At 36.4% G+C, this 17,229-nt stretch overlaps 1 protein-coding gene across 4 annotated transcripts; it reads left to right on the plus strand.

Annotated features, from left to right (window-relative positions):
• The first annotated feature begins 1,293 nt into the window (after positions 1-1,293).
• Positions 1,294-16,921, plus strand: LOC109040359 (gem-associated protein 5). 4 transcript variants are annotated; one of them, XM_019056270.2, is made up of 6 exons: positions 1,294-1,604; positions 2,946-3,291; positions 4,966-5,203; positions 6,113-6,335; positions 7,744-7,860; positions 9,176-16,921. In XM_019056270.2, exons 2-6 carry the CDS (start codon positions 2,965-2,967, stop codon positions 12,300-12,302), a joined length of 4,032 nt encoding a protein of 1,343 aa, XP_018911815.2. In that variant the 5' UTR covers positions 1,294-1,604; positions 2,946-2,964; the 3' UTR covers positions 12,303-16,921. The 4 variants fall into 4 exon arrangements, with proteins under 4 accessions (XP_018911815.2, XP_018911816.2, XP_018911817.2 ...); XM_019056271.2 differs by having other exon boundaries at positions 1,294-1,495; XM_019056272.2 differs by having other exon boundaries at positions 1,294-1,487.
• Positions 16,922-17,229: the final 308 nt, after the last annotated feature.

The raw sequence follows: 17,229 nt of genomic DNA on the forward strand, positions 1-17,229 counted from the left end.
CAAAAAATTAAAATCAATTCACAATTTAATGCCAAACAATTTCAAGTTTTTTAGTGTGAAATTTGAATACACTTACACTATCTGCCAGATAGTCCAATTCCAATATTCCTCCAATTCTATGACCAGATAGTATCTGGTCATAAAATGCTCATTTTAAACAATCAATGAAATGAGCTTCTAGTGTCATATACAGGCAATCTTATTCAATTCAAGGGAAATTTGCAATTTGATTTCAATTTTATTGCAATAAATTATATCAAGAGGAGCCCCTTTAATCAGGATATAGGTAGAATATACACTGCAGTGTAGCAATACATAATTAATTTTACCATGCAACCTGTACCTACTACTTACTTGGGAAGATCTTCCCTTTGTTAATAGGTCTGAATATCGGCAAAGAGAATTCATTGATACCTATTTATCTAAAGTTTATTTTGAGTTATTAGGAAACTGTCTCGAGGGTTTGTGGTAAAAGTGATGGTTTTAGTGCCCCCCCCCCCCCCCCCAATTCGTTTATGAAAATAGTTGAATCTTCTCGCTCACTAGATTCAGAACAGTATCAGATGTTGCCAGATCAAATCGGAAAACAATATGTTGATTCTAAAATAGCAGTTTAAAGAACTTTATTTTTATGTACTAAGTAGGTACTTAGTGGAATTTAAATGTACACAATTTTTGTCAGGAACTAAAGAAAATGCTTAATCTTTTTGGAAGATCAAAAATTACTTTTTATAGAAGCTCGATCACGCAGTAAAATATTCTCAAATACTAAGGTGAAAAATTGAGCATTATTTTTCATCAAAACATTTGCTCTGAGACAAATTTCAATCAAATTATCAATTTTGCTGCTTTTCTAGAAAATGTCAATGAACTGTTTCATTGTGACTGAAGTCGGCATGACAAGCAAACATCTCCAGAGAAAATGAGTTTGAATCTGGCGCTTCGAGAGGAATGACAATGACAGTGATGTCCCCAGACACAGATCTAAAAACGTTGTGTATTTATTTCTAAGACAGAGGAAAAAGCAATATTTCACACCGTTCACCTGCGAGTGTATTGGCGAAACATCGTAATTAAACAGGAAAGTATGTTTTTATGCAAAGATTTGGGCCTCTAATACATTTCCACCAAAATTAAAAATTTAATCAGTCCTAAGTTCAAAGGTTGGCAGCAAAAGTTGCCAAGTCTTTTAAGAAGTATTGTTTTATTAATAAACAGTACTAATAAAAAAATTTTACTTGGCAACGCTGTGTCTTTTGTTTTGTTCATCACCTGGCTTTAGATTTGCCCGGCAAACGTGCGATTTCGTTGTTCAGAGGTTATTGTTTCCGTCTTATTACCAGTTTTGATTAGATATTTTCAGGTAACGATCTATTTTGGAATTTGCATTCAGCGACACCCATCTCTACACTAGCGTGTGCTTCCTGATTTGCGTTATCAGAAATCTTTCTCCTTATCTCATGTCACAAGTCTTCTAAGTCTTCAAAGTAAGCAAGTAGGTACCACTTTTCCTCGTTTCATAACGGTCTTTCTTGTGCGTACTTTCACTCCTTTTTCAAATTCGCGTTTATTTTTCTAGAAAAGAACCAGCGTGTATCCTAGCGGTGAGTTTGCTTTCTAATGAAATCATCCTTTGAAGGTAAGAGAGTAGAATTACTCTCCAGTCTCTGCCAGTGCGTCTCATGTTGAAACCATGTGCTTTGCCAAAGTATTTTCAATGACGCGCACAGAAAGTTTCATTTTGGAAAAACCAATCAAAGTTCCCCTTCCTTACTTTTTACCTTCTCGTATTACACATATTTTGTCAATACCTGATCGTTGCAGTTGTTCAGCTAAATAAATCGTTCTTGTAACGGCAGTGTGAAAGATTTGCGAGGACGTTAATGGTTGATCAGTTAGGTTCTGATTTTTTCCCTTTTGCCCATTGTTAGGGTAATCAATATGTAGGCAGATTGTCTTCGTAGATCAGCCCTACAGGTCCGTTGCTCAACCAACCTGTTCGGAACCATGCGGAAACAAAATTACCTGATGTTTATTGGACAGCTTCTAGAGTTTGCACATCGTATGTTGAGACCAACTTCAATCTCTGATTAGCTCTGAACTTGTACCACTCAACAGGTTAATACATGCAGTCAGATGGTACCACTGATGACTGGTGACATGAACAATACTTTGATGTTTCTCTCAACATACGATGCGTGTGCTTTAATCTCCTGACAGATAACGAACAGTGCCAACCGCATAAAACAATTTGTCATGTACATGGGCATTGTCAAGTACCTGTCTCACGCATAAACTGGAGCTTTCCACCTGGCATCAATTCTCTAATGTTCGAGCCATTTCTGCTGAAAATTTCTTGAATATTTCAAGATCTGTTCTATGATGTCTATGATGTTCTATGATGATCACATCGGTTACCTTCAAAGATCGGTACGCCGACGATCTTTGAAAGACGACAGTTATCAGTTCCATCGATAAGCGTCTTTTTAAAGCCCCTACTTTGTACATGGGACTGGTGCTGTAGAATAGGCGAAGATGAGAATGACAAACGTTACATCATAGAAGGGCACCATTCAACTGAAAGCGATGTGCTTATCAATAGCCCAACTGATGATTGATGCTTCAAGTTGATGTGACATTAGGCCATTCTTTTCTTTCTCCAGTTTAAACTCGATTTGAATTAGATGGTGAGCTGAGTTTTTATTTATGGATGTCCATTATTTCTTCCAACTGCTTAAAGGTCTTGAGCGGTTGCTAGGACTGTCCAGGGGCAAAGAGTCGCAGGATATTGCTTAGTTTGTCTACTGTGCTTGGCAATTAGAAGTAAACAACTGCTGACATACAAGACGCAAATTTTAGTGGAATTCCATTTTATTTTTGTTTTTATTGTCGTTTTATTTATTTACTTTGCATTAATATCCACAATGATTTCTTGACTGTTGTAGGTAAAATTTAAGTAGAAAAATGAATGAGATAACAATTCCTACCGCCGTCAACTGGTTCAACGATAACATCATCTCCACTACGAGCGATGGAGCACGACTTGCATATGGATCCAAAAACGAGATCATAGTGATCAATAACCTGAACCAGGATCCTCTTGATATCAGCAAGTATGAGACGACAACTTTTCCTATCGGAGTGAAAAATATTATCACCGCTGTGCGCTTCGCTCCTGTTGGGAGTGATCAAGCATATAGTGACTACCTTGCATCGGCTGGGAATGATGGCAAAGTGTGCCTCTGGAATCTCAAAAATTCCACCATCGTTAGCTATCACACAGGACATATGGTACGTTGTTCAAGAATGCTTGGTAGTTCCCAGATTCTTTTGGGACATAGCAATTGAACTAAAGCTTTTATCACAACTGATTTTTGCTGTCTACTTTTAGGATATAAGTATTTTGAAGATTCAACCTCAGCTTCAGAAATTTAACTTTTTTGAGAGTCTAATTAAAAATTGAGCCACTCGCCCAAGAAACCCTTTAATTGGATGTATCTCTGCCAAACAAAACTAACTGCACTAAGACATGAGTTCTGAGACCCATAAGAATATATGCTTAACAGGGCTCACGTCATAATGCACATAGTTCCATTTGGCAGAAATACGTCCAATTCAACTCCATCCCCCTTCAGTGTCGAGCACTATTGTTTGAGACCATGAAACTTGGGTTGCCTATTGGAGAATTGATTTTAAAGTGTAGCAGAAATTTTTTTAAAACTAACGATTCTAGTATTCAGTGGGATTTGTCCATTGTTAAATCAAATTCTTCAGGTACTAAAAATACTTCTTACCAATGACAAAATGATGATACAGGAAAACTGCAATGTATCGGCAAGCTATAAAGAGTACTTAGTGTGATTGAACTAGGTATCATTTTTTAATTTCACCAGTTTCAGAATACAGAACTTAATTTCTTTACATCCATCTTGTTATCTTCGCTCTCTTTCCACAGTAAAATCAAGTCATCATATCAAAATGAGAAACCACAGCAAGAAGTAATTCATTATTGGGTGGCCGCATTACAAAACCATGCATCTTAGTTCATGACATTACAGGATTCTTAATTAATATATACATATATACCTTGTACTTTTTGAAGGATGAGTGAGCACTGTCACGACCAAAAATGAGCCAGTTGCGCTGGTAATGGAATCGTGTTTTGATGCTTGATTCTTGTAGATCAGCTATAAATAAGAAGATCCGTCCAAACAGCAACTTTCTAGGTTGAATAATAGGTATGCACACAAAAGTCCACCACAAAAATTTCTACAAATAATAATGTCTTCTAAAAAAAATCCATACTTCACTTCACTTGAAGTTCACTTCTGAATGGAATAGGTAGAGTTAACTCCCATCAGTTACATCTTTCGTTGTATCTATGGAGAAGAATCATTGTGTAATCATTTCCCTTTGATAGAAGCGTTATATGTAGACATTTACTCTCTTAGGCATTCTAAAAGTAGACTTCTTAATTGTAGACATTTTGACGTAGACTAAGAAATGTAGTCATTTTTTTGAGTAGACCTTTTTTTCATAGACCTACTGTCCGTGATTCGAATAATAATGGAGATACCGTTCTTTGAAAAGTCAGGTGTTCGATGTCATCTATAAAGGTAGTGCGTAACATGGTATGTACTACTGCAGTGGATGACGTCATAAATTGAGTTTTTCAAGGCGCAATATCTTGGTTAATATTCAGTGTAGAAAGTTGCTGTTTGAATACATCTTATTATTTTTAGTTGATATGCAAGAATAAAGCATCAAAACACGATTCTGTGACCAGCACAACTGACCCATTCTGTAAGACTTCTCTTTGTCCTTCAAGGGTCTGAAAATTTCTTGTTCTCTGTTCTCTCTTTTCAAACATTGTCTAGAGGGGCTCCTGCGCTGAGATCTTCATCCCTCCTCACTCCCAATTGAAAAAAAAAATCAATCATTCGATCAATTTTTTATCGTTTTCAGTCGCCGAAAGGCAATGAAGAAATCAAGGGAATGGACTGGTCAAAATTGGATCCAGAAACAATTGTCACCGTTGCTTCAAGTGGCTCCATTGTCTCATGGAAACTGAACGTAAATGTCATTAACAGGTATTCTCTGAAAGGGAAGCTTTCACCACAATGCGTAGCATGTTGTCCCGTCAATAGAAATCTAGTCGCCATCGGAACAAAGTCTGGTCTCTTCATAGTTTATTCTCTCAAAGGTAAATGTTCTTTGGATAAGTTAATAGTTTTGCAAAAAAAATATTTCATGGCATAGAATTCTTAATTTCAATGAGCTAGGTATCATTTCAACTGTTGTTAAAAGTTGTTACAAGTGTGGCCTTGTGTGCTTCCTCCTCAAATTTCCATTAATTTTTTCTTGTGTCATTATTTTCTGACCTTGGCTCAACAGCATGTGATAACATTGCCACCTTTGGCCAAGGTTTCACAAGTCCACAGCGTAAGTTGGCAATCACATATCTCGTTTGTGGTGTCTAAAAATCTCCGCCTCTATGTTATTCTTTTTAAAGGATAACAAATTGACATCACCTCGAAGTTTTTGCAGAATTTTCCTTGCAGAGAGAAGAAAAATCTCAGCAGTTTTAAAGAATTGCCGTTGAGTAGTTTTCCGTTTAATAAATGAAGTATGACAGGAAGTATGGGACGTCACAAACTGAGTTATGTGATTGCCGATTTACACTATCGAAGTGCCATTCATGCTCAGATGTTGTGTTGGTGAACAATATGGAAGTCTCAATATTGCTCTAATGTTTTCTTCAAGACTTTGGCACATAATTTCATTGAAATTTTAAAGAGTTCTTAATGCTGATGACAAAAGATATATGGGGTTGAATTTTTAAGTGATTCTGTGCCTTAGTTTTTCTGCAAATAAAATAAAACGATTTTTAAAAGTTGGGCAAGACAGCGCTGAAGCCCAAATGGCGCTTGTGTCACTTCGACTGGAAGGTGACCACACGAAGAGAAAAACATTTGTAGGCAAACAAATATGATTTGAAAGTGTGCCCTCATTTCTTCATTACTTTTTTCTATTCAGAATAGGACCTTCAATGGGTCCCTTATTTTGTTTTATTTGTGCTTTGTAATGGAAATGACAAATGTTTATTTTCCAGACTCTGGGAATATCTTATGGAGCTTGCGAGGCCATGATGCAGAAATTGTCTCTGTGGCTTGGTGTCCAGAAAATTTCTGGACTGACTTCAAAGGAAACCAAAAAGACGAGGACGGAAAAACTGGGCCCCCACTGGTAGTAGCAACTGCATCCAAGGATTGCACTGTCACCGTATGGAGGAACAAAGTCAGCGAACTCACGTTCAATCTCTTCCCTGCCTCAAGGTTTGTGGTGTAATCAGCCATTTGGCACCAAAAATTTTAAGTTAGCTCATTTGAGCCAAAGAGGGTTTCTTTCAAGTTTTCAGAAGTACAAAATGTGCCCGATTGACTGATTGCTGGAGAAATGTGAAGGCACCAAAAAAGATTAAAGAATTGTAAAGTCGAGGTTTTTTTGTGATAAATTTCTTTAAATCTGTTATTATTTTAGAAGGAAACTACTAAACACAGTTGCCACAGGCAGGGAAAACCAGGAGATGTTAGAGATAATGATGAAAGTGTCAGGTAAAATTTGTTTAATCGCCTAAATTTGCTCTCTAGAATGTGTTTGAAGTTTCGAACAACAAATTTTATCTGAAAACTATTTTCAATTATGTCCTCTTAACCACCTGTCATATTTTCAATTTTCCGGAGAATTTCACCAAAATGCGTAAGGGAAATCTGGGAAATGTCAGGGAATTTTGTTTTCTAATTCTGTGAAAACCCTGACTAAAAACATTACTTTTGGGAAAGAAAACTGTGTAACGCACTCTAATAGTAAAGCATGCTCCATTTTGCAAAGAAACTAGTGGAGTGTAGTCTTATGTGGACAGCAATGTGTAGGCAATCTCAAAAAATGTGAAGGCAAAGAACTTTCTGCACCCGCAGAAAGTCTTAGAATTGACAAATTACTCAATCAGTCAAAGGCTTCATTTGACTAAGGATATTCAAGAATTTCTTTCAAGGAAAAAACTGAGAAGCCATGTCAAAGAACCCAGAAACATCCCATGGAAATGACACAACATCGAAAACTTCAGGACTTTCGACTGTTTACAATACTGACAAGCATAAAATCTTGGCTGCAGGAATGGAATTTAAGCCCAATTTTGTCCCTTCTATTTTAGTTTAATCTCAGGAGAACCAAGAGAATGAACTATTAGAGAGGTTGATAATTAAATTAGCTTAAGACATGGTTTTTTATCCTAATTTCATGTAGTCTATGCTGAACATATCAGACACGGTCCTAATTAACACACAAATGAACGAGTAGTGTTTCTAGTTTTTGTTAGAATAAGGGCTGCAGAAAGTTTTCTGTTTACACCTTCACCACCCAAGTACAAATATTCCCTGCGCGCCATTTTACAGAATGGTTGGCATTTCAGAATAGAAATTTCTGATAATTTTGTTAATTTTGACTAGAAAGATCAGTGTGGTTTGGAGTAACCTTCATGAATAAATGAGTGCAGTCTAGGTAATATCAACAGAACATCAGCGCAGCTGCTGTTATTTACTCAAAAATCAGTGTGTTAGCAGTACTAAGAATTACTACAGGTACATCATGACATAAACTTGAAAAGTCAACGTTTTGGATTGAAATCTCAAAAGTAGTGTCTTCTTAGCCCATTAATTAGTTTCCTATTCTTATTCTTTGTAGGTACAATAGCGCTCTTGGTATCAAGCATGTTTGTATCTGTTGGCCCACCTCAAACACAATCATTGCTGGTACCCATCAAGGAGATTTGAAATTACTTAAGCTGTCTGGAGATCCCAAGTAAGCACTCAATTGTTTCCCTTTCTTTTTTTCTCGATAATGAATTGCAGTTAAGTCATTTTCTACCTACCATGTCTTTCAAAAATATTTAGTCTACTAAGTTTTCTGTTTTTTCATCAAATTTTTTTGACAACAGCGATTGCAAGAAAAATTCATTGGAAGAGAATTCACTCTCTATAGAAGGTAGACAAATTTGACTGAAGATCATAACATTGGGTGGATTACAATTTTGCAAGAGGATGCTGTGAAAATATAAAAAGGAGACCCGCAGACTACAAGACAGCACTTTGAGCTTTTTTTTTTTTCGTTCCAGAAATATATTTACAATTTATAACTTTTGAGTAAAGATTTTGTAAATATTAATGATATTGCCCTCGAAAATTTCAGCATCACTACATATTTCTAAAAACTCAATTTGTGTTGCATCCTTACCTTTCATTATCATCAAAAGTCTCAACAACACTTAGGCCCAATTCATGCTGCTAATGAGGTATTCTTGTGAGCGGCTAAAAATTTCCATGGCAAAACTGTCACGGCAGTTCCCACATCATGTTGCTGGTTGTTGGAGACTGCCAGAATATTTTTGTTTGCGATTACATGGTGCATGAACGCATATGCACAAACAGGAAGTTTTAATCCTGAAATGGTTTTAAGCATACAATCCAGTTTCGTGATTTTTGTTTGATCATTCGTATTCAACAGTCAATAAAGTTGAACTGTGCAATCCTTAAAATAGCCACTGCAACTTGGGTAGCAAGGAGACACAAAGCAGAAATTGCATCTATAAATGTACGCTTTTACTTAGTATACTTCTGTTTAGTCTTCACTGTCTCCCTTTGATTTGGTACAATCCATATTTTTTTGCAAAAATCTTGCTGCAAAAGTTGCAAAAAACTTCTTTGAAATCCTGCATTTCGGGTATATCTAATGAGCACTTATTCAAAGAGTTAAGTGCTTTTTCAAATTCTTAAAAACACTGTTGCTCAGAGGACTCCAGATGAGTGAAATGTCCTATGTTTTTAACATTATTTGTAAGTAAGAGATGACAACTTCCAAAGAATCCAAATCTTAGATTTTTACCCTCAAAGTCTTAAATCTAAATTTCCTACAACCTCAAGCGGCAAAAAGACTTTACTTAATTACTGATTTTTCTTAAAAGTTCATTGATTCAAATTTTTTACTAAATTTTTCGATGACTTATTTTTTGATAAATGATTGATTTTAGCAATATTTGTCACAAACCTCGAAATAATATATTGATTATGTGAGTGTAATTTCTAATTTGTCGTTAATTACCCTACTATTCTACTTTCAGGACCGAGCTCAAAGGCACGAAGACAAGTATCACAGACCTTCCAGTCAAGCACAACAAATGTATTTTCTCACTCACCTTTAATCCGCTACAGAGTGATGCCGGTGCTGGCGGTGATGCAACTCCACCTATTACTGTTTGGTCCGCTTCAATCGATCGCAATATCATCGGTTTCAATCTTAACAATCCCAAAAAACAAATCTTCATTCCCACCCTCACACAAATCGCGTATTGCATGGCCTTCAACCCCATCAATAACTCCCAACTTGCAATTGGCGTTGGAAACGGAGAAGTCGTTGTTTGGAATGTGTCCACCAAAAATAATTTTGATACAGTATGCTACAAGAGCAAAATAATGGCGAAGGTTATGGCACTGGCATGGCATCCAACTGCGGAAAATCTTCTCGCATTTGGTACTGGAGAAGGGCGTGTAGGTATCATCAACACCACTGGCAAGACACCTCCTGTGATTCTGAAACTCGCCCACTCTAGCTCAGTATATACTTTGTCATGGGCCGGACCCTTGAACTTCACTGCCGAAAAGCTGAAAAATGGATTGTCATTGTACTCTGTCGGAGATGGTGATGTCGTTGAACATAATCCAGATGACCCTAATGCCACCCCTATTAAATTGAATAAAGTACTCTCTGCGGCTGACGAATCATTCAAATTATCAATGCGTTTCCAACGAACAGAACTGGCATGGAACCATGACTCAAGTGCCGTAGCAGTTGGAAATGAGAATGGCTATGTTCATATCCTCGATAAATCCTGGGCTGGCTTGCAAACCATTTATGCACACAAAAAGATAATTCAAAGTCTTGCATGGCATCCCAAAATCATTACCGATGAGTCGATGGCTCAAGTAACTTCATGGAAGAACATCCTAGCCACTGCCTCTCATCAAATCAAGGTTTATGATTTCTCAGAGGGCCTGGACAAAGAACCTAAGGTTTTGGTGTCTTTCGCACATGCAGATGAATGTCGTGTCACAACCGTCGCATGGAGTCCATTCATACCGTACCGTCTATTGTCAACATCATACGATAACTCAGCCCAGATTTGGGATGTTCTGAACAAGACCCCGTTAGCCAACTTCCCAGGACATACAGGTTATGTTATGTGTGGGCTGTGGAGTCCATTAGATAATGACACTGTCTACACAGGTGGAGCTGACTGCAAGGTTTTTGTTTGGAAAACAGCAGCTCAAACCCACATCAAACCCATCGAGAGAAAGAAACGGAAAGAAATGATCAACAAATATCAGCTGACAAATGTTGTCGAGGCAAAGTATGGTAATGTGAACTTTAACGCCGAGCCTGTCTCACCAGAACACTGCAATTACGTTGTTGTTGAGAAAAACAAAAAAGCTGTCCCAAAACTGAAAACACTGTTCCCTCTTACAGCTGCACACTTATCGGAAGGAAAGTCTTTTGGTCACCTCATCAGCAAATCAAAAGAGAGCACAAATGGGGAAAACGGTACTGCATCAGAAGTTTCATACTTAAAGTTCTTCGGTGATACGAATGACATGATGAGCCTCTTGAATGCTGAACAAGCAAAACACACTGAAATGCAGAACTTGGATGGTGAACAGTTGTGTCGATTTTGGAAGGGTGATGTGACAGCACTGGTTCGCGATTCGATCCACAAGAAACAAGTCTCGGAGTGGATCTTGGGTCTAGCACCCATGGCTTCATACAAACTCTGGCTTGAAGCATGTGTTGCTTACGCATATCAAATTGCTTTAGAGCAGCCTCTCCGTGCTGCTTCTTACTTGGTCGCAGCCAATGAAATCCAAGAGGCGGTTAACATCCTCACCGGCAAGAACATGCATCGAGAAGCAGTTGCCATGGCCAAGTGTCATTGGTCTTCAGACGACCCCAGACTCCAAAGTTTGATGCGAAGTTGGGCAGAGTACGCAGCTAGCAATGGTCACTTTAGTCTTGCGGCGCACTGCTACTATTCCATCAATGATAAAGCTAGTGCGATAACCAATATACTTAAATGTAAGGATCCCAAACTCCGCTATCAATCAGCCATTCTTGCTGAAGATGTCTCTACCCCATTGGCCGTTGATGACATCATCACCGACTGTTTCCTAGATTGTTTAGCAAGTAATCATGTCGTCAACGCTGCTAGTATGTTAGGCCAGCGAGCGCACCTCAACCATTTAGCGGTCTGGCTGGAAACGTACAAGTACTGCAGTCAACACATCCCATTAGACTGGAAAATGGAAAAAGCGTGGCTTGCCGGAGAGAGGAAATCTACCCCTGCTTTGAAGGATCTAGAAAACATGATGAAAGATCTACTTGGTTCGGATACTGGTAGCGTGTACACCAAATTGTCAAAAATTGTAGATTCAATTAATGTTGAGAATAGGAACAAGTTAATAATGTATGTTAGCGGTCAATTTGCCCTTTTATTATCTTCTAGTGACACTTCTGTGAGACTGAACCACCTTCTTAATGCTCTAAGCAGTAGCTATAAACTTCAAGTTCAATGTCCCCAGTATCATTATACTCTAAGTTTGTTTGCGCTTCTGCGCCCAGAAGGTCCTCAAACGCTTGATGTCCTAGAGCAGTCCTTCAGTCTTCCACTAGGCTGTGCTAACAGCGCTGTGCAGAGCTTATATTTTTACATGTCTGCAGCAATTATCAAGTGGTTGAACGCAAGTATTAATTTATCAAGTACGGAAACAGTCAAATCTGCAGACAAGAATAAAAGCATCGAACCAGAGGTCTATGTCAGTGTAATTAAAAGTCTCAAATCACTGTTGCCGAAAATATCAAAGAGTGATATAATTTCTCACTACAAAGAAAATTCATCCACTCAAAATGCCAGTTCTCAAGTGTTCTCATTCAGCTTGAGTGAAATCAACGGCAAATCGGAGAATTCTAGCGTAAAATTAAATGGTACCGAAGAGGCAGACCCCAAACGGCTGCTCCAGGCCCAGTTCATTGCAGTACCTGACCCTCATTACATTCTCTCTTCCCTAAAGTCTACTCTAGAGAATAGTCAGCTTTCGAATCTCATTGGTGAGACGGATGCGCCAAAGGTTGTAGCTGAAATCGACCAAATTTTGAAAGACTCTCTCACCTCTCCAACAGTGGAAATACCTCAAAATTAAAGCAATGAGTGTCTTACCAGGGCATTAGTGCTTGTATTACCAACATGATTTCGGAAATACTCAATTTTCCCACTTAGTAAATAGTTGTTCGCATTTCTACTTCAATGGAATGCTACCTCTCTTATCTTAGCATGGAAACTCATTTCTTTTTTTTCTTTTTCTATATCGAATTTGAAGCATGTCTTTTATTTTTATACATTTTACCGTCAAATTACTGAAACAAATTTGTTACCAAGAAACCGGTTTATCAACAATGCTAGTGTTGATAGTCAATTTTTACCACAGTAATTTTTTTTATTTTACTTTTACCTACTGTACTTACTGTCGTCCCGAGGAAAAACGCTGTGTGAAAGTTATGAATATTTTTCTTTCAACTTTTGAAACAATTTTGTTTGCATTTCAATCTAAAATATCTGAAAATTTCATATACATCCTTCCAAACTTTTTTCATAACCTGCATAACTTTCTTCCAGAATAAACACTTTATTAAAGTGGCAACTTTCGTATGTTCATACAGCGTTTTGCCTTGGCACGACAGCATACAACTATCACAAATAATTCCAAAAATGGATGCACATCTCTGTGTAGAAGAACTCTTCTTTCTAAAATTGAATTTCATATTCTTGTAATTTACATTGAATTTGTATCGAGATAGGATTTTTGTCTTACTGTGCTTAATAAGAAGCCTTGTAGCTACTTATTTGTCGATAATGTACACAAATATAAATGTAATATTACAGGGTGAATCTCTATCAAAATCAAACATGTATTGAGATATTGAAACAATTTGTTAAATTATTGGTTTTATTACTACCTAATGGAAAGCAAGTAGAATTCGAACTTTGATTGATTTTACACCTGAAAAATTAAACTACAACCCTGCAAAAATTCCTTGGCACTGCCCCATTGCCTCTCGCTTTCTATAATCAAGGTGCTATATTCAGCATCGGATAGTTTGACTTCAACTTCTGGCTTTTGATAGATTTTTTCAGATTTGTCAGTCAAAACACTCTGGTTAATTAATGAATCCGTTTTTTGCATCACACTTAAAATGAGATCAGTATTTTAACAAACTTTTTTTGATTATGGCAATACCTGTATGCTTCTGGTCGAGATTTACGATTAGGAAACAAAATGAAAGTATTTTAAGTATAAGATCACCACTTAAACTTAGTTCTCTTTCTCCTTTCAAATTTTAGTTGATCGGCTTATATAACTGTGATTTCCCTTGATTATTGCTTTGACTCTCATCATTTCTCTCCTCATACTTCTTTATTTTTATTCCATTCACTTTGAAAATGTTAGTTATTGTGGCTACTGTTCTTAATGATTTTGAATTTCAGCTCCTGAGCAAGATTTTAAATTTATGTTTGCTTACTGTCGACTAACAAATTTCGATTGCGCTGTTTCAGTATTTCTTACTGACTTTTTATTTTTTTGTAGGAAAATAGTCATTTGAATCTGCCTGAAATTTTTTGTGACTTTTCTTCTGTGAGAAAAGACAGTATAATTTCCAGAGTAATCCATTCTACGTTTCTCATGTGAAAAATAAAATTTTCATATGAATACTGAAACAGCACAGACGAGATGTGTTCCTCTGTGCGAGGTACGCCATTTCACAAAGAAGTGTAAACAATAATCATTATCAATGAATAATATGGGAATTAATCAACCGATCTTAAAAGTTGATTATTGCTCATTTTTGTTTAAAAAGTTGAATTTCCATCTCAGTCCTCATTTTTGTAACAAATATGCCACTTTCCTTCATTTTGAGAGAGATATTTTGAGGAGTTTTTATTTTTTTTACATGTTTTATACTTAGATAAGCTTATTTTTCATTCGATAGTAATTTCCTTAACCTAGGATCCATTATGTATTTAAATTTTTTTGAAAATAGGAACGAAGGCAGTTTGTCGCAAATATGTTGAAGATTATCAAAACCGAAGCTCGGTTCACAACCATTGGCATTGGTCCTGCATTTGAGTACATAATTTTTCTGGCTTACTTTGGAGTGAAAAGGACACCAATCTAATTTGGTACCTATAATCTTAAATTCCTCCTGAATGAAAAAAAGAGAGAAAAAATCAGGTTTCCTTAGTTTAGTCAGATTATAATTGAATGTTCTTGCTTGCCAGGATGAGGCCCCTCAGTGGAAAACTCTCAAGTATATCCCTGTAACAAATTCTCCCATCAGTTTACAATTCAGGAAGTCGAAAACTGTTCTCAAAAATGATCCTACGACTGTTTTGATCGTCATTTTCCAACTTTAAGCGCTGCAACGTTCCTTGAAAAAACTCCACAAAAAAGGTATCAAGTTACCCATGGCTTTGGCTAAATTTTGACGCTCTCCGATATTTTGATAAAAAAAAAATAATTCAATTTCAAATTGTATAGTAATTATACTATTTAATTAGTCTCTCTGATGAATATTTCATGATGAATAACAGTTTGTTCGTAATAAAATAAAACAAATTTTAATTTCAACGATAAATGGTAGGAAAAACGACGTCAAGTTAGAATAATGGTTGTGTGACTTCAGATGATTTTTTTGTGGACTCTGCTGACAAAGCCTGCCTTTATTAAATTATTTAATTTTCCTTTTTTCATGATGTTAAATAAAAAAGTGAGAGTGCAGATCAGCACAGAAAATCTTACTGGAAGACTTATCTGCTCTCAACATCAGATGCTGCATTTCTCCAAAATCTTTGAAGATGTCGCGTCGTTGTTAGTGTATTTTCTGAGGGAAAATTCACTATTTTTTTGTTATGTTTTGGATTCTGTTACTCGTCACCAATCGGTCAGCTAGCTTACTTTCAGATTTAAGAACTGCCGTGCTATTCTTGAATGGGTCTGTGATAGATTGCAGATGTTTTTTAAATTCTGTGGCAATCTTGGTAGCACAAACTCCGCGGTGAAACATGTCCAAAAGTGGTTGTTTTTCGCATGTTACACAGTTTTCCTGAATTTTGAATTCAAGAAGGCAGCGAGGAGCCTGGTGATATCGCTGCCTATATCATTGTCAGATCGAAGCATCTCACTTTTTTTTGTATTCTTTGTTTATTTAGTTTTACTGTTTTCATTGTCATACCTATGTTGTAGTTTGGTAAAGTTGATAGTATTTTGATTTCGAATCACTGAAAATCAGCATTCCTCTTTTCAAGTAGAAATATTTACCTAACCACATCTCTCTGTACAAAATCTGCTTCTTATGCTTTCAATTCAGAGGATGTTACTGGAAGGCTCGTCCGGCCCCTAAAGGTCTTGATTATATCGCATCAATAAAATTAGAATATTCACCGAATATTGATTCTCAAATGAATGATAGATCATCTTTAGCTGCTAGTCTTATATTTATTTTCATGGTATGTCTTGAAAAAATTCAAAAAAATCGATGTGACAAACCTCATGGGGCATTTAAATATTGAGTAACAACACTTTTCTCTGTCTTCTATTCTCTCTCCCCAGTGCAATGCAAATCTCAACTCTTTTTAAATTAGGTAGTGCCAGGTTGAAAGATGTAAGCTTATTTGATACAGAAATTGGTATGAGGATGGAATTATTTGCCAAGGATGCCATGTGAGGTTTGATTGCATAAAGGATCTATCTGCTATTCAATAGAAAGGAAAGCAATATTTGCTGCATGTTTTGGTTTTAATGATGCAATGTATCGAGTGTCTCTTTGGCAGAAACCCCCTATTCACTTTCTAAATTAGAAGCCAAAATAAGCTTTTGACTGTTTTCGCTTACAAAGTTATCTTTTCTGACTTTTCTTGAGGAGAACTTTGTTTCAACAGAAGCTCTTGGCTTAATTACTAACAATAGTAGTATTAACTGATTCAAAATTGTCATAGATTTTAGTAAATATGACTCTAAAGTGAGCTTTTTATTTGTTCCTATACTTTATTGGTTCTTCTAGTTTCGTTGAGTTTGTGTAATTGCCCTCTGTCGAGGTGAATGTTGTTCGTAGTTAATTTTCTTTGAGTTTCATAATGTTACTGAAACGAAACGTGTGTCATCATCATTGTCATTTTTTGCATGTCTACAAATAGTACATGAAACCTACAACCATGTAATTTTTCTTTATCTAATATCTCATTTTTGTCGGTAGGAGGGATCACCCCTCGCCTTATGTGCGATTGTCCATGGGAAAAAATCTGTAAAACGAATTTTCTGGAGAAAATTAAGCATCAGGAAAAATTTGACAATGCTGTATGGCGCTGTTGTTCTTTTTAAGAACTAGTTAATTTGAAAGTTCTTTTGCCAATCATTGAAATTAAGTATCCTGCCAAAAATGCGCTGGTATTGCAAAGCTCCTCAAGGAATTTCAAAAAAAAAAAAATATCGCCATGTGACTCTCATCGAAGAGTTTATTTTTTGTTGTGTTGATATCATTTTGTCTTTCCACTAACCTGATATAAAATGAAAATCTGTCGAAAAGTTGTTCCAGTTTCATTTTTTCAGTTTACTATTAGGCACATGATTGTTTAATTTTTCTACCGATGAATGTTCATTGCCTTTGTTTCCAATAGCAGTTACATTTTTCTTTTTTATGTGAATACTGATGATTGTACATAACTTGAAGGAGTTAATTTATCACTGAATAAATTTTTTCTATGAAATCCTCTTTGTTAAGTCATTGTTCTCTTCAATCTAACTGCAGAGTTGACATTTTATTTCTACCTTTTGAAGCTTCATTATGATCTAGACTTTAAAAGAGCCTATTCATGAAATATGTAATGCTCTAAACAGGAGAGGAGGTCAAAAAGAAAACTACACCATTTTATTTTTACATGTTAAAGGATTGAGACCTATGTCTCAAAAATTTTTCAAGGAGCATCTAAAAATCCGAAATTCAGCGTTTTGTATTTTATGAACGGCCCCAGAGTGAGTCAACTTTTTTTTCCCTTTATCAATAAAACTATCAGAG

This window comes from Bemisia tabaci, chromosome 9, assembly GCF_918797505.1.
Source record: "Bemisia tabaci chromosome 9, PGI_BMITA_v3".
NCBI lineage: Eukaryota > Metazoa > Arthropoda > Insecta > Hemiptera > Aleyrodidae > Bemisia > Bemisia tabaci.